The sequence below is a fragment of the Hordeum vulgare genome, chromosome 5H, assembly GCF_904849725.1.
Source record: "Hordeum vulgare subsp. vulgare chromosome 5H, MorexV3_pseudomolecules_assembly, whole genome shotgun sequence".
NCBI lineage: Eukaryota > Viridiplantae > Streptophyta > Magnoliopsida > Poales > Poaceae > Hordeum > Hordeum vulgare.
In genome coordinates this window covers 329,187,280-329,210,256 of record NC_058522.1, presented here as the reverse complement: position 1 = coordinate 329,210,256, position 22,977 = coordinate 329,187,280, and the positions used below count along the sequence as shown (strand labels likewise).

Genomic DNA, 22,977 nt, shown 5'->3' with positions numbered 1-22,977 from the left:
AGCAACTCCACGCAGTCGCAGTGCGTGCCGTCCCCGGGTAGTACGGGGCCAGTCAAATGAAAAAAATCCCACCCTCCCCTTTCTCACCCGTCTCCCTCCTCACCCTCCATCACCCCCACCCGGGCCCGCACGTCGCCACGAGGTTGGCGGACGCGGGTAAGGGCGGAATCGGGTGCGCGTAGCGGCGGGGCATCGTACCGGTCCGGCTGTACGATCCGTTCCGTTCCGTCCCTCCCCCGCATCGTACCCTCCCCCGCTCCCTCACCTCGCTTTCCCCGCCATCTTTTCCCAGTTTCCACCCCTGCCCCCGCCTGTACCTCCTCCGTACCGTCCTTTCCCCGCCGCGCAATGACCGTAATACCCCCGGTCGTCGCGCGCGCCGTACTCCGCTCCCATGCTGGAACGCGAGGCCGGCTAGGGGTAAATATGGAAACGCGGTGGAGCTTATCGCGGGAGCCGTGATAAGGCGACCCAGGGGCAGTCTCGCCATTTCGGGCATCCCTTTGCCTTTTCCCTCTCCTCCTTGTTGATTGTTGCGTGTGGGTTGGCCGTGGCCAGCCATTGCTACTCCTCCCTCCCTTCTTGGTGTCGCCGCAGCGGACAACCAACTGCCAACTTGCCTTGCCCGTCATGGCCATGGCGACCCACAGCCACCTCCCCAAGCGCCGACGCGTATGCCCTGCCGCGGGCGCGCCGATCGACGAGCTGCCCGACGAGCTCCTCTTCTTGGTCCTGGACCGGGTGGCGGCCGCCGATCCGCGCGCGCTCAAGTCCTTCGCGCTGGCCTCCCGCGCCTGCCACGCCGCCGAGTCGCGCCACCGCCGCGTGCTCCGCCCGTACCGCGCCGACCTACTCCGCGCCGCGCTTGCCCGCTACCCCACCGCCGCCCGCCTCGACCTCACCCTCTGCGCGCGCGTGCCCGGCGCGGCCCTCTCCTCCGCGCCCGTGCCTTCCCTCCGCGCCGTCGACCTCTCCCGCTCCCGCGGCTTCGGGGCGCCCGGCCTCGCCGCGCTCGTCGCCGCCTGCCCCGCCCTGGCCGACCTCGACCTCTCCAATGGGGTCGACCTCGGGGACGCGGCGGCCGCGGAGCTGGCGCGGGCGCGGGGCCTGCAGAGGCTCTGCCTCTCGCGCTGCAAGCCCATCACGGACATGGGCCTCGGCTGCATCGCCGTCGGCTGCCCAGACCTGCGGGACCTCACGCTCAACTGGTGCCTCGGGATCACGGATTTGGGGATCCAGCTCCTCGCCCTCAAGTGCAACAAACTCAGGAACCTGCATCTTTCCTACACCATGGTGAGCCATGCTTCTTCTTCATCTCTCTTCATTACGTCCTGTTCCATTTCTTGGATGATCAAAGGAGTTATGGCTTGGTTCACGCGTTTCTTGATTCCAGAAACACTTTAATTAATAATGAAAAAAAGAGAGTTGGTTTTGGTGCTTTCTTGGAAATTTCAGATGTACATGTCTCTCACGTGAATTTCTCCAACCATCTTTGTAGGTTAGGTACTTTCCCCGTTCGATCTTTATGGGAGATACTAGCACAATGGTTTGAAGTTTTTAGCAACTTGTTTATATCTTCTTTTGCAAGAAATCAGGAAATTTGACTATAGCAGTGAAATCACTTTTCTTGATTATTATTTTTGCGAGCAGATGCTTTTTTTTTCTATCTTAGTGACTGTGCATTGTACACTCCATGGTCATTACCTCAGTCTTGGGAGGATGGGAACCAGTAATCAGCCAGTTTCATCATTTTATTGCTTGATTTCTGTCAAAGAATTGGACCAGTGCAGTAAAAATACCTTTTGAGGATGGGAATGGCTACTTTCTGTTGAGGTGCCAAATAGACAAACACGCTAATTTTGTTGTACTAATAATAAATACTTATCTTGCATTACAGATCTCCAAAGACTGCCTTCCAGCCATCATGAAGCTACCCAATCTTGAGGTGTTGGCACTGGTGGGATGTGTTGGAATAGATGATGATGCCCTTAGTGGTCTTGAGAATGAAAGCAGCAAATCACTACGGGTAATCATCAAACTAGACCATTTTGTCTCATGTGTTGGTTTTGTGTGTCATGTCACCTTCATTTGATCACTATTAGGTTCATCAACTCTTTGTGTAGATTTATAATGTAATGTCGCTAGGTTACTAGCACTGCATTTGCAGTTAATATAGTATGTTTGGCACTGCATTTAAAGTTTCCCAAGTATCGTGGCCAATAAACTTGAAAATAACACATCTACTCCTGCAGGTTCTCGATATGTCTACCTGTCGAAATGTCACTCATACGGGAGTTTCATCAGTTGTGAAGGCAGTGCCAAATCTCTTGGAGTTGAATCTGTCCTACTGCTGTAATGTAAGTATCTAACTGTAGTAGCATCATCTGGGCATAACTTGACCTTCTCCAGTTTGTCTTACATTCTTCTTTTTGGCAGGTTACTGCATCTATGGGAAAATGCTTCCAAATGCTTCCTAAATTGCAGACCTTGAAATTGGAAGGCTGCAAGTTCATGGCTGATGGACTAAAACACATTGGAATTTCTTGTGTCTCTTTAAGAGAGTTGAGCCTGAGCAAGTGCTCAGGAGTGACAGATACTGATCTGTCTTTCGTTGTGTCAAGACTAAAGAATTTGCTGAAGCTGGACATTACTTGCAATCGCAATATCACTGATGTTTCGTTAGCTGCCATCACTAGCTCATGCCATTCCCTCATCTCTCTAAGAATAGAGTCCTGTAGCCATTTTTCTAGTGAAGGGCTCCGACTTATTGGGAAGCGATGTTGCCATTTGGAAGAGTTGGATATCACCGACAGTGATTTGGACGATGAAGGTTTGTACTGAACTTCAAATATCTAACTATTTTTGGTAAATGGACTCCGAGTTAACTGTTTCTCGCAACAATGACAACACAAAACTGACAGCGATGTAATCCTTCATGTGCAGGTTTGAAAGCTTTGTCTGGATGCAGCAAACTGTCAAGCTTAAAAATTGGAATATGCATGAGGATAAGTGACCAAGGCCTTATCCACATTGGGAAGTCTTGTCCAGAACTCCGAGATATTGATTTGTATAGGTCTGGGGGTATTAGTGATGAGGGGGTTACTCAAATTGCCCAAGGTTGTCCAATGCTAGAGTCTATCAACCTGTCGTACTGTACAGAAATAACAGATGTTTCGTTGATGTCGCTCTCAAAATGTGCAAAGCTAAACACACTGGAGATCCGTGGTTGCCCCAGTATTTCATCTGCTGGGCTCTCAGAAATAGCAATCGGATGCAGGCTACTTGCCAAGCTTGATGTCAAGAAGTGCTTTGCGATCAATGATGTGGGGATGTTTTTTCTTTCCCAGTTCTCTCATAGCCTCCGTCAGGTACGATCCTTCTCTGTTTTTTTTTTCAAGAGAAAAAAACTTGTCATACCGTGTCCATATTTGTGTCATTAACATTGCTACATCATGACAGATAAACTTGTCATACTGTTCGGTCACCGATATTGGGCTTCTGTCCCTCTCTAGCATATGCGGGCTTCAGAACATGACGATTGTACACTTGGCGGGTATTACGCCTAATGGCTTGCTGGCTGCTCTGATGGTCTCTGGTGGTTTGACAAGGGTGAAGCTTCATGCAGCGTTCAGATCTATGATGCCCCCGCATATGCTCAAAGTCGTTGAGGCTCGCGGCTGTGCTTTCCAGTGGATTGATAAACCATTCAAGGTATTCTACTTGCCCCCCCTACAAGCCTAGGTGTAGAAGATTTAAGCTGAATTGTTATTTGTGTTATGTCTTTTATGATGTATTCTGTAGATATCAACTAAACTGAAGTTTTAACAGCATGGTTTCTAATGGTGATCATGTGGTCTTTGCAGGTCGAGCAAGAACGATGCGACATATGGCAACAACAGTCTCGAGACGTGCTTGTACGATGAGAAATGTTTGACGTCGTCGTCTTGGCTGTCAGCCTACAGGATATGGTGTAGAACGAGGCTTTGCACCAAGGTGGACTTGTGTACAGAACAGACATTATCGGAACAATGTTGTATACTCATGTTTCCTTCAGTGCACTAGGAGGTTCTTTTGTTGTGCCGTATCCTGTATATAGAGCAGCAGGAGATGGATGAAATCATAGAGGAATTGCTGGAGGTCGACGTGTACTTAATAGAAACTCACCGATCAATGTGAGAGTGTGCACAGTTCTATTACCTGTCCAATGCGCTCTTGTTTCGAATGAGTAGTAGTTTAGCCTGTGTTTCTCCTGGTGTCCAATTCTCAAATCATGAATGGTTCTGTTATATTGCATGATACTCCCCCGTAAACAAATATAAAAGCGTTTAGATCACTAAAGTAGTGATCTAAACATTCTTATATTTCTTTACATAGGGAGTACAATTTAAAGTAAAAGGAAGTAGCTTTTGCTGACCTTAGGTTAATTGTTCTTTCTTTCTTCTTTTATGGTATAGATAGATAGAGTTGTGACGTTTGCCACACTGATAAGCAGTGGCGAAGCAGCAAACAAAGTTGGACGGGCCGGAGAACGCAAAGTTTTTAAAAATTTTAACCATACTACTGTACTTCAATTCTACTACCAGGCATTAGTCAGTGCCCAGTTATTTTGAGAACTATAGCAATTCTGAGGCTATTCAGAAGTGGGAGTAACACGAGGTCCAACTCATCATATTTGCTTATGTGAAAATGATTTAATAAGGAGAGAGATAAATGAAATAACATAAGCTAGTTACTTATACTATAAGTAACATTACACATATCAAGACACGATGAGTATATAATCTAATAAATAAAATGTTGCATGACACCTTACATATGTTACTTTTCTATTAGAGCAAGTACAATAGCGGGCTTATGTGGAGGAAAGAGAAGTGAAAAAATAAGAGGGTGCTCTTATGCAAAAGCCTAGCTATATACGCATTCCTAGTCAAATACAATTAATGTGAAAAAAGAAATAAAGAAATAATAAAGAAAAATACTAGTAATGTAATAGCAAATCTTATAGCACACATTGTTGTATGAGTGCATATAGATGTTGACTATAGATGACATGACAGTTTTATATAGCCTTCACCTGGCTATATTATTAACCATGTTTTTGTAGCCGCTTACATGGCACTGTTGTCTATGTGGAGGAGAGATACATGGAAAAATGGTGCGAGTGGGCTCGTGCTCCGTCTTGTACATGTGTTAAGCATGCCCCATAGGCAAAAAATATAATGTGACAAGGTAATTAAGAAGAGATAGATGAGTATGATGATCTAGGAAGAAACAATGCCATAGCGTGAATCTAGACAAAACATTTAAATGAAAGAAACCCACCAATACATGAACGATTTTAGTTGCTCAATCATTTAATGAAGCATGCTTAGAGCATGGTTAATAGTAGAACCAACTATTGGCTATATAGTTTTACAATGTCATATATAGTCGTCATCTATATAGGCAAAATACCCTTTGGTTCCTCGTTGTATATGGATGCTATATGAGAACTTCTTAATTAATTAAAAATTCAAAATAGTTTTGAAGTATCTTTAGATTAAACTTGACTTTGTTTTGCTCTAGTATATAAATTTTCACAAAGAATGTCAACATTGACTTCTGAAAAAAAGACAAAATTTATTTGCTATTATAGATCACTATTCATACTATTTGACCGAAAATTTGTCTTTTTAAAAAAGAAGTCAAAGCGTACTTTCCTTTTTAAGATTTTTTTTCTTACAAGTATAATGAAATGTCAAGTTTATTTTTAAAATATTTTTAGATTTCTTTTTATTGAATTGCTAAATTTCTTTTACATATAGGGTGCACATATACCCACATTCCAAAAGTTCTTCTCCCCACTTATAGTCAATGTTAGCTGTAAGGTTAGCTACAAGAATACTACTCCCTCTATTCCATAATAAATGTCGTTGAGCTAGTATAAAATTTATACTAATTTAGTACAAAATCCGTGACACTTATTTTGGGACGGAGGGAGTATTTTTTTATCTTCTTTCTATCTCTTTCTTCATATTTATTGTATTTTCCTAAGAGCATCTCCAGCCGCGCCCCCAACAGGCCTTCCCCTGGTCATTTTTTCCACCGTCGGGGGGAAAACAGCCTAGTCGCGCCCCTAGGAGGCCGTTTTCGCCGGCTCGGGCCGAAATTGGCCCCAGCGGTCCCAGACCGAACCCATCACGCTGGGGCCCCCCAGGGGCGCCGTCGGAAGGAAAAACGACGCGTCGGCCCCCCTATCACGCGAAAGAAGGCATTTTCTTCTCTGGAACCGCCCCTCTCACACCACATCTTCCGCCACTGTGCCGATTCCGACACCGCCCCATATGCTTACGGCTGCTACAGAGGCTATCTCCCCATCGGCTTCGCCGTGGATTTGCCCCTCCCCCGGCCCCCACTTTTTGGCGAGTTTTCCCGACACTGTATTGTCTTGCTGTGTGGGAAGTCATGATTTGTTGTGTTGTCTTGTACAACATGATCATTGGGAACGAGCACGAGGAGCAAGTGTTTGACACAAAACGATATTACATTACAGGCAAGGTCCTCTTGCCCAAGTTGATCACCAACTACCGGCAACCTGGACTCCCTTCCTCAACATGCGCGAGGAGATCCGAGGCCCACAAGTGCATCAACAACTGCAGCACAATTTGGTGGAGCACCTATGGAGGCTCAAGGGCAACGCCTAGCTTGATTTTTGATTTGTATTGACTTGTTAATACTATTTTTTAATTTGTGTTGATTTCTGTGATGAACTATGTGATAAAAAATAACTATTGTTGTTCAATTTATGCTGAAAATTGCCGAATATGGGCCAAAAGTGGGCCAAATTTGCGTCAAAATTGGGCCGAAAGCGGTGAGTGGGGGGCGTCCTTGGGTGGGCGGCTCGAAAGCCGATCCCCCACACCATTTTTAGCACCGGCGGATCCCCATCCGACGCTATTTCGGACCACTCGGGGGCCGAACGGCTGCAAATGCTCTAAAAGTACGTGTATAGGTAGGCTCTTCCATGAAAGCCCTCTCCCCTAATTTTTTCATGTCTCTCTCCTTCACGTGAGCAAAGTGGCATGTAAGCAGGCTATAAACCCACTATTGTACTTGCTTTTAGCTACAACAAATTAAACATCTATGCATTGGGGGCTTCAGTTGCTAAACTTTTTAATGTGCTTAACACATCATCTTAACACCGATGCATTGGAAGTGGCCTAAGAGCAAGTACGACAATGTGACATAAGAGCAAGTGCAATAGGATGACGTAGGCGGGTTGTAAGACTTAAAATAATATATTTGTGATGAGTTGGAAGAGAGAGAAGAGTAGAGAGAAGAGAAACGGGCTATAAACTAATAGCCGGCTGTGACACGTGCTCGTAGACACTTTGTGAGAGAGGATGGTGGGCGTTGTGTCAATAAAGTAATACTTATTTACATATATCTATTGTACTTACGGGCTATAAGCTTGGCTATAGATGACGTGCCAACATCATATAGCCGACAACCGGCTGCACTATTAGCCATGCTCTAAGCCGGCTATAAGGATTAGAATATTATATCTTTCCTTAGATGGAAGAGAGAGAAAAGGAGAAAGAAGATAAGCTCATTCTTGATTACAACTATAACACAAACTCCAAGACACTTTGTGAGGTTGTAAGATTGGCCAACTATTAATAAAGTAGTACACATTTAAAACTTACTATTGTACATGTCGGCTATTAATTTGGATCATAAAGATTTGCCAACTCCTTAGAACATGGTTAATAGTATAGCCAACTCTTGGCTATAAAGATTTGTCATGTCATATATAGCCGACCTAATTGCCAACACATATAGTAAAAAAATTGCTAAGAAATATTATTTTATTACTACATGGCCCACCTTACATCCTCATAATGTTTCTTGGAGCTCGTGCTACAACCGGCTGTTAATCTACAACCCGCTTTCCTTCTCTCTCCTCTTCTCTTTCATCCAACTTAGCAAAAATATAATATTTTAACCCTTACAGTATGTACCTTATTATACTTGCTCTTATAGTCGATTGTTGGCTATATTATTAACCATGCTCTCATGCAAGACCTTATCTATATGTGTACTACTAGGCAAATGCAATAAATATGAAGAAAAAGATAGAGAGAAGGTGAAAAAAGTAATACTCTTATAGCCAACCTTATAGCTAATCATGTTGTATGAGTAACTATAAACGATGATTATATATGACATGACAACATCATATAGCCAACATTTGCATATACTATTAACCATGCTCTTATAAAGGTAATAATTAAATTATGTATGTTACTAGTTGAAGTTACTTCTCACTATTACTTTTTTTAAACGATAACAAGAGAGCTGTTATATTCATTGTAAAGAAGAAGATGGTACAAGGACCCAAACTGCTTGGTTTATTAAAGAAAAACCAGGCGAAAACCTGCACAGCGTCTAGCTAGACTAGACCTAAAGCACACAAAACATACAACACGCCAGAAGGCCACTCCACAACATACCCGGCCGGGCACTCGAGCACCTGCGCTGCTACTAGAGTACACACCAAAAACCGTTGCATTAGTCCGAGCTGCCACAAGCACATCCAAAAAGCTCACGGCATTGAAGAGGAACGCTATGTATGAAAGAGCAGACATATGCCACTACAACCCGTGAGATTAGCGGACATAGCTTGCGTGACGCACCTTGCATGTGATGAATGCTTCTGCTGCTCACACGCAGATGTCACGTAAGCCGTCGTCAACCACCTTCACGAGCCCGGAGCCCCTCTAACCGAGTCAAACTCCAAAACGATGCCCCAAGAGGAAATGCGACGCCAGGCCAAGACCCAAGCGACTTCATCGTCCGATCCAGGATTCCAGATCTGGGGTTTCCCCCGGAGCAAGATGGGAAGGAGAGTGAATGTTGCAACATCGATGCCTCCAACAAGGGAATGGTGCCCGTAGGCGCCGCCATCGACAACTCCGAACATTGCCGGAGTACGGCTTTCACCGGTAACACCACCCGCCAAAACCCACACCACGCCCCTGCACACCAGCAACACGCAACAGGGGCCCTCACCGGCCATCGCAGCCCCGCAGAAGCCAAGCTTGGCCCTGCCAGCGCAGATCTGGCACATCCCGTGAGCTCCCGCCATGACCGTTGCGCCCCAAGGAAGCCGGACGACCACCTAGCGGATCGGTCCTAGAGCCACCCTGCAGAACAAGCACGCGCGCATTCGCCCCGTCACGTGCCCCTGCATCGCCGCATTGTCTGCACGCGCCAGGACCCAGATCTGGTCCGGCCCACGCCTCGCCGCCACGGCCCACGCCACTCCAGTTGCGCGTCGCGCCCTCATCGGGCCGGCTCGCCACGCCCACGCCTTGCGCTCGCCGCGGCAACACCTCGCCCACGCCGCGCGCTCGCCCGCCCTCGTCGGCCCACCAGCGCCGCGCACTCGTCGCCCTCGTCGGCCCGTCAGCGTCGCGCGCTCACCGCGCACACGCCGCGCACACGACGACCCGTCCGCGCTGCAGCAACGAAAAAAAAATATGAAGTGGCCCCGCCGCCACCGTCAACAAAGCCGGTGCAGGCTTTGTTGGCCGCTCCTTGGATGACGGTGAGCCGGGGGGAAGGTGGGAAGGGGGCTGAAGGCACTAGATCTGGGGTTTCTCCCGAGCCGCCAGGGAGGCCGACGCGGGGGACGGGGTCTTCGCTCCTTCTCACTATTACTAGTCTCAACCATCTCACTATGACTAGTCTGAACCATCTCATTTTCTGTTGAAAACCAAACCAGTGCATGTGCCACTGTGCATCTGCACCCTCCCGTGGCTGAATCGGGAATGGATGTACGCGATGGAGTGCTCGTCTGAGTCTGACATGCATATTACTACTTCAATCACACCCAGGCCCTGACAATAGGAAAAGTCTCTCGTCACATTTAAGGTTTGCCTGGGCAAAATATCTTAACAACAAATGTACTGCTTCCGAAAGGAAGGGAAAACAATTATTTTTGCCCCATATGCATGCGTAATTTAGGAGTTTTTTCGGGGGATTGGATGATTTGCCCCACTTTATAAGGGGTTTGATGATTTTCCACAGTGTTATCTCAATGTCCAGTGGCCCCGGTCCCATCCGACAGTCTTATGGGAGAGGGCAAATTATCAAATTGGGAAGTAAAGTGGGGCAAAAGATCCATTCATTCATACAAACCCAACTGTTGGTGAATATGGATTCATTGGTGATTTTGATTCAGTTTAGAGCATTTAGAGCCGAACGCCTTGAACGACTAACTCTTCATACCGTCATACATCCGCGGACGTGTCTTATCACTGATCGGACATGAGAGAGAAGAAAAAAAGAATCCAATTGGACCCCTCATATCATCCCTATAGTCGGGGTTGTCTGCGAACCCGCATATCCATCTCAAATATAAAAAGGATATACAAGCTCACGGACAAGCCCGAACGCGCTCGGTCAGTCCGCGAGATAGAACACGATCCCACCCGGACCATCTTTTTCTTTTCTTTATCATTTTTTCTCTCTCTTCCTCTCCACCAATCACGTACAAGTGGTCAGACATATGAGGAAGAAAATGAAGAGTGTGGTTGCACGAACGAACAAATAGAAGACATGCCCGGTCACTTACCGGATGCATCTGCGGGCGTTTAAGGGATCATATTTGCAATGTCCGTGTGTAGATGCTCTTAGAAGGAAAAAACTTGCGTGATGATTGGAAGGGTCCCCGTCCAATTTTTTTGTGCCTCCACCAATCTGCAACCACCTAGGTTGTGTTGCTCTATCTTAGAGTATCTACAACCGGACCCCTCAAATGACCCCTCATACGCTCGCGGACGCTCGTGGTCACTGACCGGACAAGAGAGAGAAGAAAATAAAGAGGAAAGGATAGGGGAGAACGTATGAAGAAGTTCATATCTACGACATGGAAGGTAGCAAACTTAGAGCATCTCGAGCGCATCCGGTAAAAACCGACCCTTAAAACGTGTATAAATTGCCCCAGATAAAGTATTGTTGGAAATATGCCCTAGAGGCAATAATAAATTAGTTATTATTATAGTTATTTGTTCATGATAATCGTTTATTATCCATGCTATAATTGTATTGATTGGAAACAAAATGCATGTGTGGATACATAGACAAAACACTGTCCCTAGTAAGCCTCTAGTTGACTAGCTCGTTGATCAAAGTTGGTCAAGGTTTCCTGACCATAGGCAAGTGTTGTCACTTGATAACGGGATCACATCATTAGGAGAATCATGTGATGGACTAGACCCAAACTAATAGACGTAGCATGTTGATCGTGTCATTTTGTTGCTACTGTTTTCTGCGTGTCAAGTATTTGTTCCTATGACCATGAGATCATATAACTCACTGACACCGGAGGAATGCTTTGTGTGTCATGTTGTTGAGCAACAGTGAACCTACGAGTTATGAAGAAAGCAATGGTGGGCCCGGATTCCGACAAATGGCTGGAGGCCATGAAATCCAAGAGAGGATCCATGTATGAAAACAAAGTGTAGACTTTGGAAGAGCTACTTGATGGTCATAGGACTATTGAGTAAAGATGGATCTTTAAAAGGAAGACAGACGATGATGGTGATAAGTCACTATGAAGAAAAGCTCGACTTGTCGCAAATATGTTTCCGACAAGATCAAACAGTTGACTATGATGAGACTTTCTCACTCGTAGCGATGCTAAAAGTCTGTTAGAATTATGTTAGTAGTTGTTGCATTATTTATGAAATATTGCACATAGGATGCCAAAACATTGTTTCCTCGACGGTTTCCTTGAGCAAACATTGTATGTGATACAACCAGGAGGTTTTGTCGATCCTAAAGATACTAGCAAGTATGCAAGCTCCAGCGATCCTTCAATTGACTGGTGCAAGCATCTCGGAGTTGGAATATACACTTTGATGAGATGATCAAAGATTTTGGGTTTGCACAAGGTTTATGAGAAACTTGTATTTCAAAGAAGTGAGTGGGAGCACTATGGAATTTCTGATAAGTATATGTGGTTGACATATTGTGGATCAGAAGTAATGTAGAATTTCTGTAAAGCATACAAGGTTGTTTGAAAGGAGTTTTCAAAGGAATACCTGGATTGCGCTACTTGAACGTTGAGCATCAAAGATCTATGGAGATAGATCAAAAGCGCTTAATGGAAGTTTCAACAAGATGCATGCCTTGACAAGTTTTTGAAGGAGTTCAAAATAGATCAGCAAAGAAGGAGTTCTTGGTTGCGTTGTAAGGTGTGAATTTGAGTAAGACTCAAAACCCGACCACGGCAGAATAAAGAGAATAGACGAAGGTCGTCTTCTATGCCTTAGCCGTAGACTCTAAAGTATGCCATGCTGAGTATCGCACCTGATGTGTGCCTTGCAGCAAGTCTGTTAAGAGGTACACAGAGTGATCCAGGATTGAATCACTGATCAGCGGTCAAAGTTGTCCTTAGTAACTAAATAGACTAAGGAATTTTTCTCGATTATGGAGGTGGTTAAAGAGTTCGTCGTAAAGGGTTACGTCGATGCAAGCTTTGACACTAATCCGAATAACTATGAGTAGTGAAACGGATTCGTATAGTAGAGTAGATATTTGGAGCATTTCCGAATAGCACGTAGTAGCAGCATCTATAAGATGACATAAAGATTTGTAAAGAACGCACGGATCTGAAAGTTTCATAACCGTTGACTAATACCTCTCTCACGAGCAAGACGTGATCAGACCCCAGAACTATATGGGTGTTGGATTCGTTGGAATCACATGGTGATGTGAACTAGATTATTGACTCTAGTGCAAGTGGGAGACTGTTGGAAATATGCCCTAGAGGCAATAATAAATTAGTTATTATTATAGTTCGTTGTTCATGATAATCGTTTATTATCCATGCTATAATTGTATTGATTGGAAACAGAATGCATGTGTGGATACATAGACAAAACACTGTCCCTAGTAAGCCTCTAGTTGACTAGCTCGTTGATCAAAGATGGTCAAGGTTTCCTGACCATAGGCAAGTGTTGTCGCTTGATAACGGGATCACATCATTAGGAGAATCATGTGATGGACTAGACCCAAACTAATAGACGTAGCATGTTGATCGTGTCATTTTGTTGCTACTGTTTTCTGCGTGTCAAGTATTTGTTCCTATGACCATGAGATCATATAACTCACTGACACTGGAGGAATGCTTTGTGTGTATCAAACGTCGTAACGTAATTGGGTGACTATAAAGATGCTCTACAGGTATCTCCGAAGGTGTTCGTTGAGTTAGTATGGATCGAGACTGGGATTTGTCACTCCGTGTGACGGAGAGGTATCTCGGGGCCCACTCGGTAATACAACATCACACACAAGCCTTGCAAGCAATGTGACTTAGTGTAAGTTGCGGGATCTTTTATTACGGAACGAGTAAAGAGACTTGCCGGTAAACGAGATTGAAATATGTATGCGGATACTGATGATCGAATCTCGGGCAAGTAACATACCGAAGGACAAAGGGAATGACATACGGGATTATATGAATCCTTGGCACTGAGGTTCAAACGATAAGATCTTCGTAGAATATGTAGGATCCAATATGGGCATCCAGGTCCCGCTATTGGATATTGACCGAGGAGTCACTCGGGTCATGTCTACATAGTTCTCGAACTCGCAGGGTCTGCACACTTAAGGTTCGATGTTGTTTTATGCGTATTTGAGTTATATGGTTGGTTACCGAATGTTGTTCGGAGTCCCGGATGAGATCACGGACGTCACGAGGGTTTCCGGAATGGTCCGGAAACGAAGATTGATATATAGGATGACCTCATTTGATTACCGGAAGGTTTTCGGAGTTACCGGGAATGTACCGGGAATGACGAATGGGTTCCGGTGTTCACCGGGGGGGGGGGGGGGCAACCCACCCCGGGGAAGCCCATAGGCCTTGGGGGTGGCGCAACAGCCCTTAGTGGGCTGGTGGGACAGCCCAAGAAGGCCCTATGCGCCATAGGAAGAAAATCAAAGAGAAAAAAAGAGGAGGTGGGAAAAAGGGGGAAGGACTCCTTCCAAACCTAGTTGGATTCGGTTTGGAAGGGGAGGACCCCCCCCCCCCTTGGCTCGGCCGAACCCCTTGGGGGTCCTTGGACCCCAAGGCAAGGCTCCCCCTCTTCCCCTATATATACGGAGGTTTTAGGGCTGATTTGAGACAACTTTGCCATGGCAGCCCGACCACATATCTCCACGGTTTTACCTCTAGATCGCGTTTCTGCGGAGCTCGGGCGGAGCCCTGCCGAGATAAGATCATCACCAACCTCCGGAGCACCGTCACGCTGCCGGAGAACTCATCTACCTCTCCGTCTCTCTTGTTGGATCAAGAAGGCCGAGATCATCGTCGAGTTGTACGTGTGCTGAACGCGGAGGTGCCGTCGGTTCGGCACTAGATTGTGGGACTGATCGCGGGACGGTTCGCGGGGCGGATCGAGGGACGTGAGGACGTTCCACTACATCAACCACGTTCACTAACGCTTCTGCTGTGCGGTCTACAAGGGTACGTAGATCGAATATCCCCTCTCGTAGATGGACATCACGATGATAGGTCTTCGTGCGCGTAGGAAATTTTTTGTTTCCCATGCGACGTTCCCCAACAAATATACCCCATAAATGAAACTTTATTTCACTATAGCTCATTTTTTTCTTTTTTCCTCCCGTCTCGGCGAGCCATCTCCGGCCACGGCGTGCCTCGCCCTGGCGCCCCGGTTCGCCTCGGCGCCGCCCGCCTCGTTCTGGCGCCACCCGTTCCCGGCCATGCATGCAGTGGAGGAGCCTTGCGTCGCCCACCGCCGATTGAGCTCTGCATTGCCCGTCCCCGATTGAGATCGACACTGCCTGCCGCCGCGCGTATTTTCCCTGTCGTGGTCACGCGAGCACCCCCACCCTGATTCAGGCCGCCTGCCTGCTCCAGCCTGTCCGTGGGCAACCTTGTCTCGGCAGTGGAGGTCGAGCTGACTGCAATTCGGACCGGCAACGACAAATTTCGGCGTGTGGCAGCTTCTTTCGACATGCGATGATGGATTTCGGTGAGTTCCACGTAGTTTCTGGCTAGTTCCCCGGCGGCGCGTTTGCTCCGACGAGGTTTGATCAGTTTACGGGTTGAAGTGTACTGCCTCCAAAACTACACATATAAGATTTTCGCGGATGGATTTACCGTGCCCCTTAAAAAATTACGGGGTCTCTTCCGTGCCGTTTTTTGACCGAAACTGTAAACACCTCGATTTTAGGGGTTTGACCACTTTAAAGGGTCTGCTAGAGATGCTCTTAGCTGGGAGCAAAGAAGTGGGTCTATAAGGTAAGAGCACCTCTAGCAGACCCCGTAAAAGGGCCAAACCCGCAAAATAACCGCCAAAATATAGGTCGGGACGGAAAACGCTGCCAGACCAGACCCCGTAACCGCGCCCGACCCGTAATTTTTTTTGCGGGGCGCGGCAAAATGCCCACCCAACCCGGGAAAACACAGGTTCTCCCCCCGACCCGTCGGTGCCTTGTATATATCTAGAAGCGGTTGGTTGGTGGGACATTTCACCCGCGCTTTTTCCCCACCCACCGCCGTTAGGCGCCGCCTTCGATTCCGACCACACCAACCACGAGGATCACAACGATGGGCCGCCGCAGGCCCTAGATCAACCTCCCCCACGCCCTCGTGGCTCGGCTCACCGAGAAGCTACAGATCGGCGACTGTTTTGTCGCGACCGCCGGATATCGCTTTTCCGGCCACCGGCAACTGCGCCACAGCCATGGATTGGTCAAGGAGCACCCCGCACAGCCCCGACAAAAGCTCCAGCGCCGCATGCAGGTACTGGTTCATCCTCTAGTTGTCGGCGTCGGTTTGCTGGCAAGGACTCTTTCAGTCGTCGCCCGGGCACGGTGGTCGCGCAGCGGCTCGTCGGCTTACCGATGCCGCTCATACATCGCGATGTCTGCCTAGAAATATTGCCGCGGCTCACATCCAACACATGGCAGCACCGCGGATGGGTATTCTTAAAATGCAAAAATGATGGGGTATGCTCTTCTTCCTCTTCGGCTTTGTCAACTGATTTGGTTAAATTACATGAGATTATTGAGGTCTTCATGTGCGTAGGAAGGTGGATGCTCATTTTGGTGTTGGGAAGAAGAATACATTGATCTATTGTGTCACGCCCAAGATACGACCCTATCCTCAATTGGGCACGAGGGCCTCGTCAGGGATAGAAGCGCATCTCGTCGTGTCGCAAGAATGGTTTCGTTACAAGTACATGTACTGAAAAGAAGAGATATATGTATAGAATTGGCTTACACTCGCCACAAGCTACATCAGAGTCACAACAGTACAATACATAAATATCATGAAGAAGAGCAGGGTCCGACTACGGACGAAAACAAACGATAAAAGAAGAACGACGTCCATCCTTGCTATCCCAGGCTGCCGACCTGGAACCCATCCTAGATCGATGAAGAGGAAGAAGAAGAAGCACCTGCAAATGTACAATCAACACGCTCGCGTCAAATAACCTTTACATGTACCTGCAACTGGTGTTGTAGTAATCTGTGAGCCACAGGGGACTCAACAATCTCATTTCCAAAGGTATCAAGACTAGCAAAGCTTATTAGGTGAGGTAAGGTTAAGTGGTGAGGTTGCAGCAGCGGCTAAGCATATATTTGGTGTCTAACTTACGAGTACAAGGAATAAGAGGGGGAAGATCTATGCATAGCAGACGTGAACTACGGATGATCAAATAAATGATCCTGGACACCTACCTACGTCAGACATAACCCCACCAGTGTCCTCGATCGGAGCAGGAGCTCACGAAAGAGACAGTCACGGTTACACACACAGTTGGCAAGTTTTAATAAAGTTAACTTCAAGTTATCTAGAACTTGTGTTAAACAAAGTTTCCACGTTGCCACATAACCGCGGGCACGGCTTTCCGAAAGATTTAACCCTGCAGGGGTGCTCCAACTAGTCCATCACAAATTACCACAAGCCGCATAGAAATCCTCGATCACGACACTCGCGATCTTGTCGGATTCCTTAGTGGAAAACCTCAACTCTGAGATTACCCAAAGCATCACCAGAATCCCGATGCACAAGATATCTCGGCAAAGGTAAAACTAATCCAGAAAGGCCGCCCGACGTGTCGACTATCCCGATAGGAGCCGCGTATATCGTTTTCAGGACACGACGGATAAGCTACGCGTACGGTGGCCTGATAGAAATCACCCAAGTTTCCCTGGGTTGGCCGCGCACAATGCTCTATTTTGGACCAACACCATCAGCACTGCCCCCCTGTATTATGTAGAATTACTCCTCGGGTAGCGCTAACTCCCTTGCATTTCAGTTTAACATAATTATTATGTTGGGCAAAAGTAGTACCAATGTTGGGCCTTGCCAGACCAGCTTTAATCTAAAACACATTATCAAGGGGGTCCCCATAGCAACCCCGATCGTGTTAGGAGCGCTCAATTATGGAACATAACACCGGTAGCCGAAACTAAGGGGGCAAAGGTTGTATAAAACACCAGGCTAGAAAGGCCAAGCCTTCCACCTTTTACCAAGTATATAGGTGCATTAAATTAAATAGCATTTAATAGGGTGATATAACAAGGAATCATGTTTCACATTGAAGCAATTGCACCTTGAAAGGACGTGGATGTCGCCTAGAGGGGGGGGGGGTGAATAGGCGCTTTAAAATAATTAAGGTTTAGGCTTGAACAAATGCAGAATAAAACTAACGTTTAATATGTCAAGCACAAAACCTCAAACAACTAGGCTCACCTATGTGCACCAACAACTTATGGTAAGCAAGATAAACAACTAAGTGATAGCAAGATATATGACAATGAACAATATGGTTATCACAAAGTAAAGTGCATAAGTAAAGGGTTTGGCTAAGAGATAACCGAGGCACGGGGAGACGATGATGTATCCCGAAGTTCACACCCTTGCAGATGCTAATCTCCGTTGGAGCGGTGTGGAGGCACAATGCTCCCCAAGATGCCACTAAGGCCACCGTAATCTCCTCACGCTCTCGCACAATGCAAGATGCTGTGATTCCACTAAGGGACCCTTGAGGGCGGTCACCGAACCCGTACAAATGGCAAACCTTGGGGGCGGTCACCGAACCCGTACAAATTGCTCGGGGCAATCTCCACAACCTAATTGGAGACCCCGACGCTTGCCCGGAGCTTTACACCACAATGATTGAGCTTTGAGACACCACCAAGCTTCTAGGACACCAAAGCATCCACGAAAAATAATATCTAGGGTACTATGTACCAAAGGTAATAAGCTTCTCAACTTCTCACTTCCACGTATCACCGTGGAGAACTCAAACCGATGCAACTAATGCAATGGCAAGAACACACGAAGTGGTCAAGTCCCTCACACTCAAATCCCTCCACAACAACAAAAGCTATGGAGAAATATGAGAGGAAGAACAAGGAGCTCACAAAGAACTCCAAGATCTAGATCCAAGGGGTTCCCCTCACATAGAGGAGAAAGTGATTGGTGGAGATGTGGATCTAGATCTCCTCTCTCTTTTCCCTCAAGAACAAGCAAGAATCATTGGAGGGATTGAGAGTAAGCAAGCTCTAAGAATGTCAACAATGAAGGTAGAACAAGAGCTCAACAGATAGATAAGGCCAAGGGGGAAGAAGACCCCCTTTATATAGTGGGGGAAGGAATCAGACCGTTACCCCCACTTACAGCCCGAGTCCAGCGGTACTACCGCTGGCTCCAGTGGTACTACCGCTGACCCTCCAGCGGTACTACCGCTGGCTGCAGCGGTACTACCGCTAACCCTGCAGCGGTACTACCGCTAGCTGCAGCGGTACTACCGCTAACCCTGCAGCGGTACTACCGCTGGCTGCAGCGGTACTACCGCTGAGCTCATGGTAGCGCAAAGATACTACCGGGCCGACGACCGCCAAGAAAGTCTTCGCAAAAAGTCCGACGCAGTACAACCGCAAAGATGACGGTACTAAAGTCCTGGAGCGGTACTACCGCTGACCAGAGGCGGTACTACCGCTGGGCCAGCGGTACTACCGCCAGCTCTAACGGTACTACCGCTAGGGCCAGCGGTACTACCGCCAGCTCTAGCGGTACTACCACTAGGGCCAACGGTACTACCGCTAGGCACTGAAACAGCCTTAACTTTCGCATACGAGCTCCGAATCGAGCAAACCCAAGCTTGTTGGATTCAGGACGACAAGAGAAATCCAAGAGAAATCTTAAGACCATGCTGAAATGAAAATGCCAATGATCTAGAGATGTGAGACCTCTATGAATGAAGAACCGGCAAAAACTCCAACATCGAAAACATCATAGTAGTTGCATATGGACTCCGTTTTCGATGAACTCGAGCTTGTCATGAAGATGACCATAATATCTAAAACTCACAAAGAGAAACACCAAATAAGAACCAAGAAGTATGATGCAAGGATGCAAATGGTTTGAGCTCTGAACGAACGATACGATCAAGCTAATCACTTGAGAGCCCCCCTTGACAGTACAAAATTCTATCCTAAACAGAAAAACTATCAAGGGCAAACCTATACCTTGCACCTCGACCTCTTGAGCTAGATGATGATGATCTTGGCTTCCTCAAGATGGACCACCTTTCTTGATTGCGTTGGCTTGATGAAGACTAGTTGATTGCTCCCCCAAAGTCACTATGGGTGAGCCACTCTTCATCATACCTTCACAAGTCCATTGCCACCACAATGGACGGCAAGCTTCAAGCACGATATATTCGTGCTGATCCTCTTGAACTTGCACACCGCAATCTTGATAACGGTCACCACTTGACGTCATCCTTCATGGGTTGTATGAGATCTTCCTTTTGACGCAAGCCCATGGAAACACACCTAACCCACACATAGAACTCTCACGAAGACCATGGGTTAGTACACAAACACGTAATGGACAATGCTTACCATACCATGGGATCACTTGATCCCTCTCGTTACATCTTGTACGCTTTGTGTGTTGATCATCTTGATTTACTCTTTGTCTGAGATCTTGATCAACCTTGTGTCTCTATCACCATTCTTTGGATAATACCTTGAATACCATCTTGGTCATCATATAAACTCCTTAAACCCAACAGATGGACTTCAAGAAGTGCCTATGGACACATCCTATAAATATAACTTAAGGCAACCATTAGTCCATAGGAATTGTCATCAATTACCAAAACCACATATGGAGATATATGCTCTAACACACCTGCAACTAGCAACGCTAACACATGGTTAAGCAAGCGGTAACATAGCCAATCGGTGGTTTGCTAGGTTGAACATGTTGAAGGTTTACATGGCAATGTTGGGAGGCTGATATTTAACATGTGGTAGGCAACGAGACATAATCGATAGAAACGGTAAACTAGCATGGCAATGATAGTAATGGTATCTGGGGAAATGGTCATCTTGCCTGAGATCCCGCTTGGAAGAAGAATGACTCGTGAAGCAGACGAACCGATGTAGTTGAACGGGTCCTCACAATCCTACACGCTTGCGGAACTCTATCGAGACGAAGCAAACCGGAAACAAGAATCAACACACGATATTCACCACAGCACATGCACGACACAAATGATGCATGAGCAGCTGAAAACATGCAAGACACGACAAGACAATTCACACAATCAAACACTACACGTTAAGTGAAGTTCAATATGCAACGAGTTGCATATTGATGAAACTCCACATTTAATTATTTAGTTCTATCCCGATTAGATACATGGCAATATTAAATGTTATTAATCATGGCAAGAGGTGAAGCGGAATTGAGCTACCTATCTAGGCATTTTAAATGAGTTAGGAAATGACATATAGCACCTCCGAGAGGACCTCACATGTTAATTTACAATTCTGTCCAGATCTGAACTAACACATTTAATTAGTTGTTAAACAACAAAACAAATAGATTCACGTGATTCTACGCGTCGTTACAAGCAATTTACACATAGAGAACATCTCGAACGGAGCTACGGGTCAAAAGATACAAGCACCGCAAGATATGATGACATGAATGCAATATGTGTGCAACAACGGCTACGGGCACTTCAAAACACACAACCATCAAGATAAAATGAAACTACACAAGATTCTAAGCAAGTTTCATATAGGACACCATCAAATTACCAGGGGCTAGACTAAACACCAAAGGGCAACTCTCTAGTTGACAACTCCTTCAAACGAAGCACGGAATAAATCCTACGAAAAAGACAAGAGGACAACATAGCAAAATATCGCGCGAACTAACTTGCTCAAAAGCTAAAACTAATTGCACAGAAAAATCCCCCGAAAACATATAAAATATGTGGGGTTGCAACACAAAAATATTGCCACACGTAAATGCGAGATAATGTCCTAAGCACGGAAAATAAACTAGCGGCAAATCCCTACACGCAAAAATACCAATGACCGCTCTAAAATACATGGCAAGAGGGTTCCTAAAACACGGACATTTCTACTACGACATTCGAGAAATCCGGTCTTGCGCGAAAAATAAATACGAGCGTCTATCCTATTGGAACATCACGTTAATCTATGCATTTGGCACGGCAAACCACGTAAAACAAATATGTAAGTTTTAAAATTGGATTCTACGCGCAAAACTACACCAAAACCATATACAATACGCCTCGTTCTGACTTACGGAATTAAAGTTACGAACGTTCTAAAATACGTCTATTTTTCTGGAATATATATTAATTCCGAAAAAATTCCTAAATGGAAAAAGAATAACTACCGGGCCTAAACTTCTAATAGGCCAAAATAACACAGGCGCAACAATATTTATTCTATGCCTATGGCGCGACATAAGGCGGCAGGGGGCGATTACCTCGGGCTGGGCCCGGTCCGAGGGGATGCTAGGTTGAAGGTGCTGCCTGGGGACGACCAGGGCGGCGAGGCTAGCGGGCGAAGGCCATCGGGCCTGCTGGTGGCGAGCTGGGCCGGCTGCTGGCTCCCTGGGCTGCAGCGGTTGGAAGCCCAGGCGAGCGAGGGGGCCGACCAGGGAGGGCGCTGCGGCGACTGGCGTCGGTCAACGCGGGGGGGACTCGGCGCCGAGGCGCTCGCTGCCTCGATCCCATCGCCCGAGGCGAGGCCATGTCTGGCGGCTGTCGGCTGGAGCGGTTCCACCTGGTTGGCGCGGGACGGCTCCCGATCTGGACTCCCGATCCAGATCGCGGGAAGGGGCGAGGCTCCCGAGGCGATTGTCGGCACGAGGCGCCGAAGGACACAGGTGGATCGGGGACGCGGCACGCGCGGCTCGGGGATCGAGCGGAGCTGGCGGCGGGGACGGCTCACGATCGAGGGAAGGGCTGCGCGGGCTCTCCTTTGGGCGGGAGATGGCGCTGCCGAGGGAAGGTTGGCGGCTGCAGGGGCTCTCTCGTGTTGGCTGCCTAGCGGGGAAAACTAGGTGATGTCCGGCGGCAGCGCTGATGGGACAGGGGGAGAAATTTTAGGGTCTCGGTCTAATAGAGCTAGGGTAGTCTATATAGCTAGTGGGTTAGGTATAGGGGCATGTGGACCCTCCGATTTAGATCGGATGGCCGAGATAATTAGGTTTGGGAGTGCAATGGACAAACCGATGACGATTTGCGGTAAAACAGGGTTGATCCGGATCCAACGGTCACGACCGCCGGGTTCGGGTTCCGGGAGGTTTTTGGACTGGGCTGCGCGTAGGGTCGATGCACTGTGTAGAGGGCCTAGGCGAAGATGAGAGGGAAAACGGGCGGCCCGACAACGATTTTTAAAACATCGACAACCGTCCGATGGTAGACCGAATACGGTGCCGCTACGTTCGACCGTTCGGGTACTAGACGGACCCCGATCGCGACGAAATTCGACAGGCGGCCTAGCTATAACTAATAACGACCGCATGCCAAGTTTCATCTCTATGAGAGAAAGTTTTACGCACACTTTTAAAATAAGATTTAAATGATGGCGCGGGCGCGTGCGAGTGCGGTC

General features: G+C 47.1%; 1 protein-coding gene across 1 annotated transcript; it reads left to right on the top strand.

Moving 5' to 3' along the window:
• Nucleotides 1-535: 535 nt before the first annotated feature.
• Nucleotides 536-4,245, top strand: LOC123395327 (F-box/LRR-repeat protein 3). Its single transcript, XM_045090313.1, has 7 exons — nt 536-1,293; nt 1,898-2,026; nt 2,253-2,357; nt 2,437-2,830; nt 2,944-3,368; nt 3,460-3,711; nt 3,864-4,245. Exons 1-7 carry the CDS (start codon nt 631-633, stop codon nt 3,921-3,923), a joined length of 2,028 nt encoding a protein of 675 aa, XP_044946248.1. The 5' UTR covers nt 536-630; the 3' UTR covers nt 3,924-4,245.
• The last annotated feature ends 18,732 nt before the right edge of the window (nt 4,246-22,977 follow it).